The sequence below is a fragment of the Diachasmimorpha longicaudata genome, chromosome 1 (assembly GCF_034640455.1).
Source record: "Diachasmimorpha longicaudata isolate KC_UGA_2023 chromosome 1, iyDiaLong2, whole genome shotgun sequence".
Lineage (NCBI taxonomy): Eukaryota > Metazoa > Arthropoda > Insecta > Hymenoptera > Braconidae > Diachasmimorpha > Diachasmimorpha longicaudata.
This window is the reverse complement of record NC_087225.1, coordinates 1342080-1360661: the sequence shown is the minus strand read 5'-3', so window position 1 is coordinate 1360661 and position 18582 is coordinate 1342080. Positions and strand designations below refer to the sequence as shown.

Here is an 18582-nt window from a genome sequence, read left to right as displayed (position 1 = left end):
TGTAAACGTAGAAGGCGCTAAAGAAAAAACTCCGGATTACAGTGAACGCAATAATGCCGATGAGGAAGAGGTTAGTTTGCCAACAGCCAATGAAATAACTATCCGTAGTGGATCTATTGTGGATCAAATTAGTGGAGATGTCGATGTTCGACATCTCGATGATAATGCTAGTGCTTGTGGTGATAGTTGGTCGGGTGGTGATGGTGATTGTGGCTCGTATAAGCATCTTAATGATTGCATCAGTGAATCCAATAGCAGCGTTGGAGACAGGGATGAACCAATTCTTGGGGGCTCAGGTTGTGATGGTGATTCAGATGACATTGACAATGATTTCAACAAAGTATTCACTGACAGCATTGGAGACAAGAATACACAAACTCTGGACAAATTGGAACCGCGGGGAATGGAGCAAAAAATTAATCAATGGGCAGTGAAATTCAGAAGAGCTACAACAGCAGAAGCAATCGATGAATTGTTAGCCATTTTAAGAAGTGAAGGTTACACATCAATACCCAAGACTACACGGCAGCTCCAACCAACCAACCAACCAACCGATACCAATCGATAATACTTCATTTTTCCGGGATAAATGGAATTGTAAAATCACTGTGTTAATATGACTCCATTAGTTCATTTTCGTAATTGTATTAGTTGTGATATTCTTGATAAAAGGTACGATTAATAGGAAAAGTTTATATTATCAATATATTTTTATCGCGAGGCGTTTCATTGGGCAGAATATATATTAATATATGAATATTGTTTAGTATTCGGCTGTCATTGAAGTATTAATTATATTTATTATATTTCTCCTGGCGAGGTCGGAAATCCAGAAGATGGAAATAACAATTGGAAAATGTGATGTATCTTAGCATAATAAAGTATTTTCTATGTCATTTCCTCATAAGTTAGATCACGGGAATAAATATCCGTTGTTGGTTCAGGGATTAAATATTATGTCCAAAAGTTTAAAGGGAAAAATAATAAGTGGATTTTTAATTTTTAAGAAAAATTCTAATGAAAGTAATTTCAGCCATTGAGAGCTGTTTTCAGTATTTGGTGATTCAAGTCAAATAATATTTATAAGGTTGAAGTTTCACAATCGGACTGCGTCCATATTCCCCAAAGATTTCAAATTTAAGGGTTGAAATTAATTAGTTATATGTAATCCTATCCAAGACTTTTTTATATTTCTAAGTTTGTTTGAAAGAGTGAATATAATAAGCAATATTATATAGAACTAGCACACAATCAATGCAACTAAATATCATTCTGTGTTCCGGAGTTGCAGATGGAGAAGACATTATTGTAAAAAAAGGACGTCTTTCCGAGATGAAAAAATAATTCTTATCAGGATAATTCGTATCAGCAATTGTCTATGGATATAAGAATTAATTCTTATCATCCATAGCGGAATAAATTATCCATAATATTGCTATTATAATGACTGTTTTCATGCTTGAATTGAAGCACGATAATTTATCAATTCTAAACTACTAATTTAAAAAATAACATTGGTGCGTTATTTTGTTGGATATTTTGTTAATACAATCTTCGAATTCTGAAGACTGACTGCTAATATTATTAGATTGTAAGAGAGAGTTTATTAAGACTTAATATGGTATGTCGTATTAAATTTCGGATTCAAATGATCTACGTAGATTATTTATTTTAAAAGCGGATGAAAATAATCCACAAAAGATTTTTCTACAATTTATACCTGCAATCATTTTTTTGAGTTTTCATATTCTGTTCGCGGAAAAATCTCATAGTTGTGATTATCTTTCATGAAAATTGGAGATACAAACACTGCATATCTTTAACTGTTCAACCAAAATCGGATGAAAACATGTACTATGTCGATAGGAGGAAAAAAGTTTTTGATTGGCTGAGTTTTTTTGTCAATAGATTTAATAAATTTAAATATAAGTTTTGTCACATAATAAAACTGTTTTCTGTATAATGTTGAAGGTAATAAATACATGTCTGCTTATCAGATATACCGTTCATATATTTATTGGTGATTCTGAACCCAATACAGGCAACGGTTGGAGCCTGGCCACAGCTCTGGTCGTAAATCTGGGCCAATTTCGGGCCGAATGGTCAGCCCAGAATGCGGCCAAAGTTCGGCAATAGGTCTGGGCCAATTTCGGGCCGAATGGTAAGCCCAGAGTGCGGCCAAAGTTCGGCAACAGGCCTGGGCCAATTTCGGGCCGAATGGTAAGCCCAGAGTGCGGCCAAAGTACGGCGACCGAAGTCTGGCCAAAGTTCGGTCCCAGGCCTGGCCCCGTGTTATCATCCCAGGGTCTAGCCAAGTTCGGCGCGAGTTTGGCTGGAGCCCGGGTGCCGAGCTACGGCAGCTCGGCGGCCGTGCTTGTACCAAGGTTGGCCCATTCGTTTTTTCCTACCTGGGATGTTTGACTTAAGTATACTTGGTACTTGATTCGAATTAATACTTACATCGAGTATAATATATACTTGAATCCTTAATATTTAAACCAAGTGTATAGTATGCTTAAATCAAGTATACATATACTTTATTTCAAGTATTCTCAAGTATTATACTTCAAGTATTCAAGTGTTATGCTTGATTTACGTGTAATGTAGATGCTTAGCTCAAGTATATTGGATTTTTAGTGGTAAAATCAATAACGAATTAACTTTCAGACCGCTTTATTATCTACCACACATAGATCAAGCTGCACAGAAACATTTATTATTAATATGTCCGCTCAAGCTCTTAAAGATGGCGGAAAATTTCCGAATAAAATATTACTAAAAGGGTTTACTATGGAGGATTTTCAGTAATACCTCCATGCTCCATAATTTCAACAATTAACTAGACTTGTAGTTTTTTTTATTCGTCAATTCTTTGTCGACTCTCTCTACGAACGATTTCACCAAATTCTTTGTCTAACAAACTGAAGAGTAATCAAATTATTGTGGAATGGCTACACTCAAAATATGGGGGAGAGGGTGAATGTAATGAGTGATTAGAATTCCTCTGATCAACAGAAAGTAAAATCCAGTGGAGTTGTCTTGGGGTGGTTTTTAAAGCTTGAGAGCACATAGTGAAGATGAATATTTCTGAACTCTTTAACAGTTTGTTATAAAAACCGTCTGAGCTCCTTCGACTCAATATGTTAGCTAGGATTCTACTGGGAGCTTTCTCGGTCAAATATCTCTAGATATGATTAATTTAAAAAATTACCCTAATTTTATGGAACTAATTTTGTCGTTAATTAACGAGGAGTCGGGATCGTCTATCTTATTGCATTTATTATTTACAGAAACCTGAACATAAAGCCAGTGAATTATATATTCCCTTTCCTCCGAATAAATTTCATTTCTCATCAAAGACCATTTCTATCAAATTTGTATTCATGTCATAGCACTTGCATCTCAGCTATATTTTTCCGCATCGGAATTATTATTACAGGGCTTCGCACATATCAAAGAAAATGAGGCGGATCGAATAAATATGTATGAGAGCATCCAGAAACAGAAAAAAATTGGAAATCCAAACAAGATACGACGGATAGAGAGGAATCTCATTGCTATATGTAATTCCCTAGTGGAGTGGTATCGATAGAATCTGGTTCTGATAAGAGCAGAAAAATCAGAATTTCTCAGAAATGAATGATATAAGAATGTAAATAGATTTCAGGCATTGTTTTAATTAGCCACAATCTTAATAGATAGAAAGAATAATAGGAAGAATAATACTAATAGGAACTTTTTCTCTCTTCGAATGGAAGATATGCATTTGACTGGGGGTTAGATTCTATAGTGTTCATTACAAATTGTCTAGAATGCTATAAAAAGCGAACAAACTATGTTTATTATGTCATGTTTGTGTGTGTGTGCGGGAAAATTCGCAATTTTGAAGATTAATTTTGAGAAAATTGTCAAAAAATACGGTAAAATTTGTAGATAAAAATCGGAATTTTCAACTTATGATGGGTATCATTGAACTTGATTTTGATGCGTCGTTTCAACTCAAGCGGTCCAGTAGTTCCTCATATAAAACAACTTTTCCTCAACATCGCAAAAACTACTGCAAGGATTTCAATTTTTTTTTCAAAATACTGCTCTCCGTAGGTCCTATCTATATCAATCGAAATATTCACATTTTTTCGGGTAAAATTTCGAGATATCGTCGTTTGTACGTTTTATCACGATACACGTTGTGCACATCATAAATTACCTAAAAATATCGATGGCGAAGTGAAATTTTATACACTTGTAGCTCTCATAACATAAAAGGCTGCTATTTTCGATAGGCGCGATCGGCTCCAGAGATGTTACACCTTTTGCGTGAATGTATTTCCTTGAATATCTCATGAACCACTCAACAGATTTCAATTTTTTTTTTCAAAATACTCGTTCCAGTGGGCATCATAGAAGACTATGAAATTATGTATAACCGTTTGTACAAAAATTGCGAGATATTGCCGTTTTTTGTTTTTTTTTTTTAAATATTTTCAGTCCTCTATACTCAATAATTTGATGAAAAATTGGAATAAAAAATGAAATTGAAATTTGCGACGATCATAGTTTCTATGATATGAAATCATCACATGTCGGATGGGCAGAATCCGTCGAGTGGTTGTTACACAATTTATTGTTTTGTTGAAGTTCATGTAACTAATACGTTAAATATATCCTTCTGAAGCCCCTGGCGAATGTCATTACCCCAACTGACACACATCGCGAATATTTATCTTTCAATTTTTGAAATCGAATTGGGGGGGATAGCGCGTAAAGTATCGAACATATAACTTCTGTCGAACAACTCCGGCCGCCTGCTTGTTTCTAACGGCGGCACTCATCATGTTCAATGACATTCATTCAAGTTTTGACGACTCTCCGTACGCCCATAATTGACACCTGCAAGTGCTGAACTTTTTCCACAGCGTTCTGTAACACTGCGACAATATTCCAACCAATATCACTTCAAACCCCCTCTATCCCCCAACCCCCAAAATGGCAACGACACAACCTAAAAAAAATCATCTTAATCCGAAAACTTCACGTTTCCCTCGAACAAAAACTCTCATCTCATTCACCGCGTCATTATCATTCCACCGAATGCATTTTATATGCCGTAAAAAAATGGAGAAAAAAATAAAACTGCAGCATTTTCAATGCAAATGGCGATGAGAATAAAGACATTGCGAGGTAACAAAATTTAACAGAATAAAAATGTAAAAATAAGGTCTAAGGGTAGGAGGAAAAAAGATATATAAAAAAATAAGTATATGTAAGAGATAAGCGGAAGCAATTTTCTACGGGCGAGAGAAAAGAAATTACCCCGTCGTAATTAAGGGTGATATACACGAGGGAAAAGCACTAATGGCGACGTGGACGAAGCTCGGTTGTAGTCCTTCCTCTAAATCCTTTTTTCCTACTCCCTCTCTACACTATACTCGTACACCAGGTCATGCTCCATTATTCCATGCATTACTCTGCTTTTTCCCCTCTCTTTTTTCCCCTTTTTTTATTTTTTAATCTTGTTGCCGGTTTTTTGCCCATCTTTTCCTCGTTTTTCAACGGAAAGTTTGTGGTGAGACACAGAAATTAGGATTGTGCGCAACGATTGAGGGTAGAACGACGGAGTAATTGGAGCGGTTGGGGGTTTAGGGGTGAGAGTTCGTGCGATGCAAGTAAGGGAGCGTGCAATCTCTAGTGGCGTTTTGACGAATGAGAAATATTCCATGTTTACATTTTTCATTTCCTTCATTTTATGACAGAGAACATTAGTTTTTTTAGGTTTCAGTTCAGTTGAATGCTGTTGCATTTTTCATGGATTTTGGAACGAAAATGAAGTTAGGGGTGGGATATTGTGGAGTTGAGAGCTTTCTATGCTGAAATTTTTTGTGGATTATAATGAAGTTTGGGGATAGATTTGTTGAATAAATGAGGGTTGCCACATGTAACCTTTATTTTTGTTTATTTTGTTTCCTATCAATTGTATTAGTGATATGCGTCCGAATGGAATCGTCCGAATTCATGTGGTCATAATCGATGTCCTTAATAAACAAATCACGTAAAAATAAAATATTAAAGATATTCATTGCCCATTGTGCTATTGCCTATAGGCAATAGGGCGAATAGTTCGATTGCCAAGCAGAGTTTTTGTTCGAGGGTAATTGCCAAGCATTGACAATAGGGTGAAGCTTGATTGACTTTCAACTTCCGAGCCTGACATTTTCTAGGGTGGCTCTGGCTTGAGTCAATATTCAAGAAAATACTATATTTTCATTCAAAAAACAAAAAAAAATTATGATAATAAGAACACTAGTGCAACAATGTACTGTATGTCATAAAAGTTATTATTATATTGTAATTATGTAATATATATTGTTGTTAACATAAAATCATTGGTTCTTGTCACTTATTGTGTAATTTTTTAATCGTCGGAAAATTGTATTTTTCAGTGCGCAACAATTTAATCATCAAAACTCTATGTGCCATTCATCGTAATGACTAATTATCAGTAAGGAATGATAGGGGTCGACTTTTTAGTGGCCATAGGTGAATAATTCTGGGAATAAATTTCAATTGGTTTTTTTTTGACGATATTTTTTTGTCGGATATCAATAAAGTCATAAAATCATGGGGAATTCATTGGAGTTCATTATTATTCATTTTTATTGAAAACATCACCAATTGTCGTATGTTAATGGTTGATTTATTTCAATTTGATTAATTAAATAGACATCACCTACACAACTTCACTTATGCAACATAAAACTTTATAACTTTTATAACAATGTTATAAATGGAAAATAACACAAATATGTGGAGCACAAGTCTGGACCAGACTTGATCCAATTATCAATTCCTACCTGGGGAAGCATGGCCAGTGAAAATTAGCTAATTAAAAAAAATCATAATCACACTGCTTCTATTCGAGAGCAAAAAGCTCGCTCAATATTTAGATCTCAGTACACAAACATAATTTTTGAGAATGTCAGTCATTGAGTTAGTTGTGCTCATAAATTAGAAGTTTCCATCAAATTGAATGCCAATTCGGCAAACCGGGTTATTACGATTGTGTTTATCGAGTCTAATGGTGTTAATTGTAGGGATGAGTGGAATAGGGCTGGAGGTTGGAGTTTCGGAAGCCTCGAGAATTTTCAAGTGATAGGTATGGCAATAATGGCCTATCTCGCGTGCCTTTAAACTTTGAGGAAAGCTTTCGGGAGGTGAAGTAGATTGGCGGGTGGTAATGAAGTTATCGATACCCTTTTAACAAAACTTGAGTTGGAGGAAAGTTGCAGGATGTAAACCGGTAATTGCTATGGGAGGAAATAATAACGTTGAAGTTCATTACTGTGTTTTTGATATTGATGGAAAATCCGGAGATTGGGACAATTTATATTGATTATACTTCATTGTTATTATATTCCTAATTTTGGGGATGAGGCAATCATTTTTCCCAGCATTAATTTTAATGATTCGGGTGATTCCAATCAAACTAATAAGAGCAAAGCAATCGTGCTGATGTGGCACCTTCATTATTTCGTTTTTTCGTGTGAAGAAAATTGAATTAAATTGTATTCTTCATTTTTAATCTATTGAGGACTTGGACGAGCTGGTGAAGAGAGAATATTTATGCGACATTTGTTTGGGAAAGTCCACGGGGACTGATTAAATTTTACTTCGTTTAGGGATTACATTTCAGGTAGGAATTAACAATTGGACCAAGTTTGGGAAGATCAGCTTGGTCCAAGGGTGAGGCCCAACATAGGTCCACCAGCATAAAGCGGGCCTGATCCAATCTCATCTAAACCAAAAGCTGGTGTCAACCAGACATTAGAATTAAATAGATTAAAAATAAAAATTAACACATATTTATTTTATTTTCCATTTATAACATTGTTATAAAAATCTACTATGAAACACTTAAATATAATGTGTAAAAAACTTCGTATTGCATACATTAAGTCGCGCAGGTGATGTCGATTCAATTAATCAACTTGAACTTGATCAACTATTAACATAAGACAATTGTTGATTTTTTTAAAATAAAAATAAAAAATAATCGACTCCAATATCTTTCCCATAATTTCATGACTCCATTGGTATGACCATTGGCTGAAACAAGAGCCACTCTAGAAAGCTCCAAGGCTAGCAACAAGCTCGAACCAGGCTATGAACTAGGCTCACTATCAGACTTCGAGGTGACCTATTGAAATAACGTTGGCCCTAGGTTGGCATCACGTTTGGTTGAAGCCAGATTCATCCTAGGAAATGGGAGCCTTAGCAGTCTAGACTCAGCCGACCTTGGCCCTGTTGCCAATGCTTGGTAACTCCTACCGTGTCTTTGGATACATAATTTTTACATTTCTTTTCTCGTACTTTTTACTTACTATCTCTCTCCGTATAATGAATCTTCGTATTTTTTCTCTTTGCATAATTCTCCGTCATTTCAAAGTGAGTTCAGAGACTCTAAAAATAGAATCATCTGGATGTGCTCATTCGGAAGTAAAATAGGATATTAACAGGGAAATGTGAATTCTGCTCTGGCAATTTGGAGTTATCGGCGACCACAGACATTTCACTCCAGCATACACAACACTATCATCAACCTCACTTTACCTCCGCTATATTGAATGAGATAATCATCATACTTGCGTATGAATTAACAGTTTGCGTATCACCTCGACATGATAAAGGCTTTCCACCCGATAGAGAACACGGGGTCGGGAATAAAGGTACATAATTAATCCGAGCTGAAAATGTCACCGACATTAACCGTGCGCATGTTTTAGTATTCTGATACAGTCTTGGCTGTCTAATTTTAGTCCCTATAATTTTCACCCCGATGTCTCGCGGCCATGAAGAGAGGACTCTGGGGATAATCATGAGAGACGCGTGGCAAGTGCATTGCTAATTCATACCACCCCATGGCTCACAGGGGAGGATTGGCTTTGTTACACTACTCGTACAGTCGGCTATTTCCGGAGGAAATGAAACTGCCGGGAGGTTCGACAAATACCACTGCAATGCCGGTAATATCCGGATAATTTTAACATCTGGCCGGAAAAAAATGAGATCATCCACTGCACTGGATAAATTCATGTTATAATAATTTCCTGTGGGTTCAACTACAGAGAAAACCGCTCTAAAAAATTATATCTCAACGTAAATAGAGCTACAATGAGTTTATGAACAATTATCGCAGCAGCGCTGAAAATCAATGTTGTTATGGAATAAAAATATTATTAAAAAATGGAGTTATGATATTGTTCTTGTAATGACATGGTAATTTGTAATGTGGGGAAGAAGAAGGCACTTGAATTGCATCTAATGGTGTATCACTGATTTTGGGTGAAGTTATTTAACACATTCGATGGTCTTCTGTCAAATGAAGACTTTCAATTCACATATATTTAGTTGATTTATGTGGAAATACTAAATGTAAGAGCAATTAAACATTTCTCCTCGCACTATTTAGAGGCTATTTTAAGGGATTGTTCATCATCGCAGCTTCTCATTATTTCAAATACAATTTTTTAGAATTTAATGTTGATTTGTTTAATGGGCTCTTCTTGTTAAAATCAAAGTTGTTGTTCTCCTGGGATAAATCGGTTTCCACTTTTTCGATTAAATTATGAAGTGCTTTTAATTGATTGTTAGAATATAATTCTAATTTATGTAGAAACAGTGAGACCTAATTCATATAATAAAAACGTCATTTCTGATTGCGAAAAGAGGACAACGATCATGATCACCATCATTATGCGATGATCTTGTCACCGTTTTGAATGACTCGGAATTTGCTATCGACTAACTAAAATGCCGATTTTCGACATTTTTATTTATCTGACATTTCATAGAACATGTCAATATTTTATAACAAACAATGATAATATCATAACTCCGTGTTTCTGTGATACTTCTAGTACATAACAAGATCGAATTGACGGGCTAATTAATCGTGAACATGCGCAAGACCCACATTATTCTAGCAGATATTTCAATTAATTGGTTAATTCTAGTATATTTGATTTTCAACCGTGACCGTATGGTTACCTCATACTTTTCAGAAATTTCTCAGAAATCTTCCAGCCGTTTTTTAGAATCTGTCATCCGTTTTTGAATCGATTTTCCCAAATTTCTTGAAACCTATCACACCGATTTCGGTTTTTCTCCTCTGAAAATATTCGTCCCGGTGCAGTCAATCTCAATCCATCCAAATCGTAACCGAAATATTCAAAGTTTATTTCTACCAAAAATCTTTGTAACACTCTAGCGTTCCCAAAAATCGATGCATCGAGTCTACATTCAGCCTGGACTTTCCTCTAGTTTTCCTCTCCAATTCTAAATAGCCGAATGACTTTATTGAACTCATTAACCCCATAACCTCGTGGCCATTAAGTCACATCAGCCCGATACTACAAGAACTTAGCTGCAGTCTTAATAAACAAAGTAATTAAGTTTCATGGAGTGACATTTTACGTTACTGTCAATTTTATCCGACCATTTGGCCGAAATTGCCCATGAAATTCCCATCAATTTCCTAATGGGCCAAGATTTTACGTCAGCGGTCGAGCGTATGATTCGAAAATCCGCCGGAAAATAAATATAACGAACCAGGAACAAGTCGTTGGAGAAGTTCTTGATTATTTTTCTCCTTCCGTACCACTGGCTTCAAATTTATATTGTTCACCGAGGACTAAAATTTTCCGCTATCTCAACGAAAATTTGTCGGGTAATTTGCACTTGAGAAATACACCAGTTGCGCTGGTTATTTTCACTCATCCGAGCACAATAAAGTGAGTGGACCGTTGAATTTTGCTCCACCCGGGCTTGTTATATAGAATTATAGGAGGATCCACTCGTGTCGCCTAATTTACCGAGCAGTGGCGGTAGACTAGATTCAATCTGTAAAACCTTATTGTGTTGTGCACTAGAGAATGATAAGAAGAGACCTGCTTTCTCTGAAAAGCCTCACCTGCAACCCAGACTTTTGTAGAAGTACTGGAAAATGGGAGAAAAAAAAAATACCATCTCAAATTATTTCCATTCCTTCGTTCGTCCCATTCGTTCTTATTTACTCCTGCACTTGACATTCCCTTTTTTCCACACTCTCCTGCAGGACTATACGTCTTCGGGGCAAATTTCTCGTGACAGACAACGTCCATGCAAAAAACACACCACAAAAATACTGATTGTAAGAAGAGTTCGTTAACCAGGAGACTGTCTCGGACTTTGTTAATTAGTTTTGGTGAATGAAACTGTGAGATGGTATTTCGACCCTCTCAACGTTGTACCCAGAAAAAACTAATCGTAAAATACCAGATTAACTGCGATTTTGAATACGTAAATTACGAGATCCGATCTCGTGATTTACACTTCTGTCCTCGTCATTCATCAGATATCAATCACGTAAAATCCTTGATTGATGAAATCGTAAATCTAATCGAGAAAAAGATTTTTTTTGATAATATGAAATTTTTACGTTTTAGATGATTCTGAATCATCTGGCCCCAACTATCGGAGATATTCAGAATCATCTGAAAGGAACGATTTCATATTGGTAAATATTTTTTTTAGGATTTACGGGATTGAGATTTCGTAAATGACGAGGAAAGCAGCGTAAATCACGAAGTTAGACCTCGTGTTTTACGTCCCGAAAAAACGTAATTTACGAGGTCGGATCTCGTAATTTACGTCATTAAAATTGTAATTTTCTTTTTTTGAAATCGTAATTCATCTTTTCAAAATCGTAATTCAAGTGTTTAAAAATCACGTAAATTGAGTTTTAAATCTCGTATTTTGCCATTAGTTTTTTTTGTCTGTAGATATACGGAGAGAGAAAAAGTCGGTAAAAATTACGTAAGCAGTCACGTAATCCGTATGCGAGTGTCGTTTCTTGGTAGTTTTTGTTGGAATAGTAGGAAATAATTATGACACCATTGGGAAATGGTCTGGGCTACCATGAAAAAAGTGCGAAAAGGATACATCATTTTCCTGGGACTCGTAAAATTTATGTGGGTGCTCCACAATTATTGCGGAATCGACTGTAAAAATTCCTGGAATTCAAAACTCCTTTCCAAAATCCCATTTAAAAATTATTCTTCTGAAAATGTATAGAAATCCTGAAAATTCTGGTTGATATGTTCTTAAATTAGGAGAACAAGGGCAGCGAATGTGATTTAGATCGAAAAAGTTATTGAATTTCTAACATAAATTAAAATAAATTAAGAAATTCTCATCTTCATATTTCTGAACATTCTAGAATTCCTCTGAATATGTCGTAAAATATGACATTTTATCTGTATTCCATCGTTAATCGTATGGGCTAGACACTGAGAAAAAAAATTCTTTTGTCAAAAATATTTACTAATCTCACAAAAAATATATTTGGCATTAGTGTATCTTATGGGAGTATTGATACAATTTTTACCAGTTTTAGTGATAGGAAAAAACTAAATTTGACAAACGAAATTTTTCATCTCAATGAAATTTCAATGTCTTTCTAACAGTCCCAATAATTATTTACCTTTTTGTCGTCCATCCCTGGCGTGGAGGCAGTCACCGGTTGGTCGAGCCTGAAATTAAAAAGACAAAACATTGATTAACGTTTTAATTCATTTCAATCTCTAAAAAAGGGCTTAATTGTTGTTGCTGTAACATTATGGCTAGGTGTACATGAAATAAAAAACAAATACCCTATCTTTCTTAGTTGATGTTATCATTACTAAAATAGGGATCAATCAGTTGGTCATGTGAAATATGACATTTTACCATACATAAAATGTCATCTGAATATGGAATCCATATCGCACAGAAGGACCCTCCGCGTTTATTTAAATCAATGTCTGCTCCAAAGTTATCAATATTTTTCATCAAACAAATACTGATTGAAAGTCGAAGACAGAAGAGAATAAAAACTCAATTAAAAACAATATTATATATTATATACTATAATATGCAAAAAGGGATTAAAACATGTAAATTGACAGACGGCGACGATAAAAACCAATCTGCTTTACCTTAGAAATATATTAGAATATTTAGGTTTAAAGATTGTTTTAAAATGTCAACAATACCTGACCCTTCTGTTAACCATTAATATCTGTTAACTCTATCTCGAGTTGAATTTGCACTGTGCTGAATGAGTTTAGTTTTCAAACTCTTTGTATTTAGACGTATATATAATGAAGTCCATTATGAAGTGACCAGACTTTGTATAATCAGAGTTTCACATCAAAATTGTAAAATCCGACTGAATATGAACAATTGTTGAGAACAAATTGTTCCTCGCGTTCGCCCGCGTATAAAATTCCTGTCTATTGAAGATCGTTCAGAAAACTTCAGAAATATCATAAATTTTGTGAGGCATTTTGTAATTAATAATACGTGACTTCGTAAAATTCGCGAAACAGTACTATAAAATTTGTAAGTCTTTTTTTTTTAATTGAATTTAACTGATTATTTTTCCCATCCAAATCTTGGCCAATAGGATTGCACCATTCGACGTTATTTTGTATAGTCAACACGGTATTTCAGCGGATATTCTTGAAAATTACACTGGAAATTTTGCATGTTGATATATATAAAAAAAAACAAATGTTGAAGTAACCCTCAATTGTATCTGACAGATTAAATGGCAATTCGTTGAAAATTATGTCTCATGGTGCAATTCTATCGGCCAAGATTTGGATGCAAAAAATAATCCCCCGAATACCACTCGAACTTCGAAATTATCTGATATTTCCCTCAAGGTTCCCTACAAACAAATAAGCTCGTCAAGTTTTCCAGAAAAATCACTCGCGCTTCGCGCTCGTGATTTTTAAACTGGAAAACTTGACACGTTCATTTGTTTGCAACGAACCTATCGGGAAATATCCGATAATTTCGGAGCTCTTGTGGTATTACATGCGATAAATTGCTTGACATATTTAAAAAATTTATATGTAGATCAGTTCATTTTATTGCGTTTCCTTCATTTTTTACTGTGCCACACAGAATTTTGCGGTAACTCATTGTGATTGGTTGACGATGAGCGCCGAACATATCCGATTATTGCCGACGTTCGACTTCGTCATGAAACCTGTTAGATCAGCTGTTTAGGGACCAACTCCTCATTGGTTATTAGACTTTGAATTTTTACGAGAAGATATAGAACTTTTCCTGAGCCGCTAAAGAAATTTTACTAGGTAGCATAGTAATTTTTCTCCAGCTTGGAGTTTGCGGCGAGATTATAAGGCAGCATAGTAATTTTCATCGAAATCATACTAGAAAAATTATCAGATTTTTCTCTCGGTGTACACCACCGGTGTTTCGTCTCTTCCCCTAAAATTAATGAATTTACTGAATTTATTCTCTAAAGTCCAAGTTGATGAATTTCCCTCAAGGAAATGTCTCCCTTTATCATTTTGTTTATCTTGCCTCCTAAAGATGGGATTAATACGTTTATTCCCTGCGAAATTTGAGGGTATGAACCTCATGGTGACCATCAAAAACTGTCATCAACTAACGGGCTAACGTCGTTCGTCGCGTTATTACATCTGGCTTTTGTGCATCTATCCAAGCTGAGTTACAACCCTCTTTCATATACCCGTTCTACCAACCACACCCTGCAGCGCATGACTCCCTTCTGAAAACTGTTTATAAGTCCAAAGCCTCTGGAAGGACACGTAACGTTAGCAGAAAGAAATCATGTGGAAAAATCACCGGGAGATACTGTAAATTTTCTAGCTCCCTTAATTGGAAGATCCCCATTATGACTATTTACAACAGTCATTCTACCCCTTCAAAAGACTACAGTTCACTTCTGTTCCTTTCTGTGACCTTCTCTCCAAGGTACTCCTTATTAAACTTAAGGGAAATGGATCTCTGAATGTTCGTGGTACGAATGGTGAAGGAAGACTGCTAGTCCTGTCTGATTCGGTCTAATCCTAATGGAAATGGGTTGACAAAATAAATTTAGTCCGAGCTGCCCATGTGGAGCTGAGGTTCAGGATGTAGACCACAGACTTTACAACAAACTGGGAAAAATGAACTACCTCAAACCTTAACAACAACAAAATTCGCAGGCGCTTATGTCTATAGGTTCATAAATGAAGTTTTCTGATTAAAAAAATGAATTATAAATTTAACAAATTATGTATTGTAGGTAAAAAGGCATAAATGTATACAGAGAAGAAATGTAACAGGATGACCGTGTAAATAAGGTGCGCCATAGGGTCGATCACTATAAATACATAATATAATGAAAAATAAATTTAGAAACAGAGAGGATTCACTTTTATTTTTAATTTTTATTAAAAGTGAAACGAGGAAGAAACCTGTGTCCCTTACGCACTTATCAAGCAAAATAGGAAGCGGTCACAAAGATTGGGATATATGTATTTCATTTATGGAATCGAGATTTAATAACTTTCCATTTTATAAGTATTTTAATCCCTTCGTTACCTCTAAATACTTTTTAATAATTATCTCAAGCAGGGGACAATGAATAAGAATAGTTTCCTTAGTTTTATTATATAAATCATCGCTGCTCTTTTTTATGGTACATCTTTCATATTTATGGGATTGTCCCCCTACCCCAATCTCCAAGACGCTCAACAAGCGCGTTGGGAGGTGCTCTCCCAACTGAGCCGGATAGCTCAGTTGGGAGAGCACCCGATGCATAATCGGAAGGTCCCGGGTTCAAATCCCGGTCTGGACTATACATTTTTTCAGTAATTTTTCTTGCAAAATTATGGAGAATTATCCTGTTCCCCTTCCTACCTCATCCAAAATCCTATCCAACGAATTCCTTTGACGTCACAAGAAATGTGGAACGCTATATAAACTTCCCGTCTTGTTGATAAAAAACGCGTTGGGCGCGTATCAACAAGACGGGAAGTTTATATAGCGTTCCACATTTCTTGTGACGTCAAAGGAAATCGTTGGATAGGATTTTTGGATGAGGTAGGAAGGGGAACAGGATAATTCTCCATATAATTTTTGCAAGAAAAATTACTGAAAAATGGATAGTCCAGACCGGGATTCGAACCCGGGACCTTCCGATTATGCATCGGGTGCTCTCCCAACTGAGCTATCCGGCTCCTAGCCATTTCTTCGATTCACTTTTCTTGCCTATATGGAGCACCGCCGTCCTTCATTCGGCAATCATTTTTATCAACAAGACGGGAAGTTTATATAGCGTTCCACATTTCTTGTGACGTCAAAGGAAATCGTTGGATAGGATTTTTGGATGAGGTAGGAAGGGGAACAATCCCATAAATATATTGAGAAAATACGCGTATAGCAACAGTCCCATAATCACATTTCACATTGTAAAATTGTCAGAATCAACTGACTCCCCCAAATGGGAACCTCAATAACGTGCATACCACATTGAGGTATTACCAACAGTGGATTTGAATGTGTTACGAACATTCAAAGAAGTAAAATGGAAAATCAACTTTATTCAATTGAATTCTAAATTCAATTTTGAAAACTAAAGTCCACGAAATATAAAAACTTTTTGTTTTATTTTGAAACGATCTATGAAATCTGCTGAAACAAACAAGAATAGTTTTATTTCAAAAATCCGCCACGAAATAGTTTCCTGTAGTGATTTACCTGTAAATTTTTTGAAAAATAAATAAAAATTTTAAAAATGGCAAATAAAGTTCTACATGATGAAAAAAATAGGTGAAGGAAAGCCAAGGTTCTTGACGTGGATTGGAAAATGGAGAAGTAAATTGATGCCATGGAGTTTGACAGAGAAAGTCGAGCAAAACAGTCCACCCCAAGAACTTTGATTTTCCTTCCACTATTTTTTAAACAAAAATTTATTTTTGTTTTTTTCAGCATACTGTACACGGATTAAATCTTCAAGCTTTAGAAATCCTTAATAAAAATATTATATTTGCTTCCATTTTAGGAATTCATCTATTCCTCGCTTCGCAAGTGAATCTCCAACTTATTCCATCACATTTGTAACAATTTCTAGTTAAAAACACCCCAAATCAAGGGAAACCACATAAACTCATCTCTTCCGAAACTCCTAATTAACTTTCAGAGCAATATGTGAAACTCCGCATCTTGCATGAGGAAATGTTTTCCAAAATGGCTCCGAGGGATGAAATAATGACACCCCCTCCTGCAAAAATCTCATGAATTTCAAAAAATCCCACGTCTAAATCCACTATGTTGAAAAATACTTAAAAATGGACTGTATAAAATTTATTACGTTTCATTCTTTGATCACGTCAGGGTAGAATTTAAAACATACAGCTTCATATTTAAGGGTATAGAATGAAGGGAAGGGTAGAAAAGAGGTGTGAACGTAGTGAAGTCGTTAGACTGAACGTGATAAAATTGCAAATGGACTGTCGCCGACGCCGCTCACTCTTCGACGACATCGACGAAAAATGTAAAATAAAAAGGGAGATTTTTATTCAACGATCGTAAAATCTCTTTGGTTTTTACTCCTCGTTAAAATAGAGTGAATGTTGATTAACAAAATTCAGGTGCACTCCGGGGAGGAAAACTTTCGAATTTTCTGAAAGATTTTAAGGAATAAAAGGGTTGAAATGATCCAGACTAGTTCAGACTTAAGTAAAACTATTATTAACGATTTTCAGGCGAGGATGAAATGTAGGAGGTGAGGTGGAGGGGAATCTATGATATTTCTACAGAAAACCAATCCTTGAACGATCAGAATTGGCGTCTTTCAAATGTACGTTTATAGCATATTGGAGACTTTCTATGGTCAAATAACTGTTTTTATCGCTATTTAGTTTTTTTACACGTGGGGTATGCATTGAAACATTTTTAATTCCACTGCTAATAATAAATGGAAAATAATTCATTTGCGAGAAATAAATGGCATCGTCCTTCCTTGGCAGCCTTCAAAATGTATGTAAAACTGTCCAAAAAATTTTTGAAAAACTTGACTTCATTTCTATCTCGTCTGAACATTCTGAACGTGCATTGATCAGTACAATCGACATATACTCACATTCGAGGCGGGAAATTCAAATACGGCGCACTATCTCGATACCCCAGTGAAAAATTCAAAATGAAGGCGTTGCATGTTTGATCAAGTTCTGAAATCAAGTCCTGATCACTGCCTGCGAGTGATGTGATCAGAATTTTCACTAGACTGACCGCCATCTGTTCATCTTGAGCGGGAAATTCAAATATGTCGCGCAGAACGCGCAATCAATCTAAAATGTTCTATTTGGCTATTCTATCAGTATCATACCGACACATAGCATGTCACCAGAACCCAAAAATTCTAATCTCAGTGTCAGATTTTCTCTAACGAAAAACAATAAAGCGCCGGAATCACATTCTCTTCATTTAAGTTCCACTATACATACTGGGAGTAAAATTTTGTGATAAATGTGGTGAGGATGTAATAAAATAATAGAATAATGGCTTTTCTTGTTTCAAATCCGTAGCGCCTTCCCGGTTTCATGGTATGTCTGGGAGAAAAGGCCGTAGAAAATCCCAGTCGTGTATTACCTACAGGAACCGGGGAAAGCTTTCTCAGAGTTCGAAGCTGTGTTTTCATGTGCGAATGCCATAAAACTCACCTGAGAAATACATACGCTCGTACGT

At 35.6% G+C, this 18582-nt stretch overlaps 1 protein-coding gene and 2 non-coding genes across 8 annotated transcripts in view; 1 reads left to right on the top strand and 2 right to left on the bottom strand.

Annotated features, from left to right (window-relative positions):
• The window catches only part of Kmr (kramer), a 278588-nt gene that overhangs the window by 154549 nt on the left and 105457 nt on the right, over nucleotides 1-18582 (bottom strand). For all 6 annotated transcript variants that reach the window (XM_064125086.1, XM_064125071.1, XM_064125078.1 and 3 more), the window contains one exon: nucleotides 12518-12566. In XM_064125086.1, coding sequence (XP_063981156.1) covers nucleotides 12518-12566 — 49 coding nt within the window. The remainder of the gene's footprint in view (nucleotides 1-12517; nucleotides 12567-18582) is intronic.
• Nucleotides 15619-15692, top strand: Trnam-cau (transfer RNA methionine (anticodon CAU)). Its single transcript has one exon. It is a non-coding gene; the product is annotated as a tRNA-Met (tRNA).
• On the bottom strand, nucleotides 16000-16073 carry Trnam-cau (transfer RNA methionine (anticodon CAU)). The gene has a single exon. It is a non-coding gene; the product is annotated as a tRNA-Met (tRNA).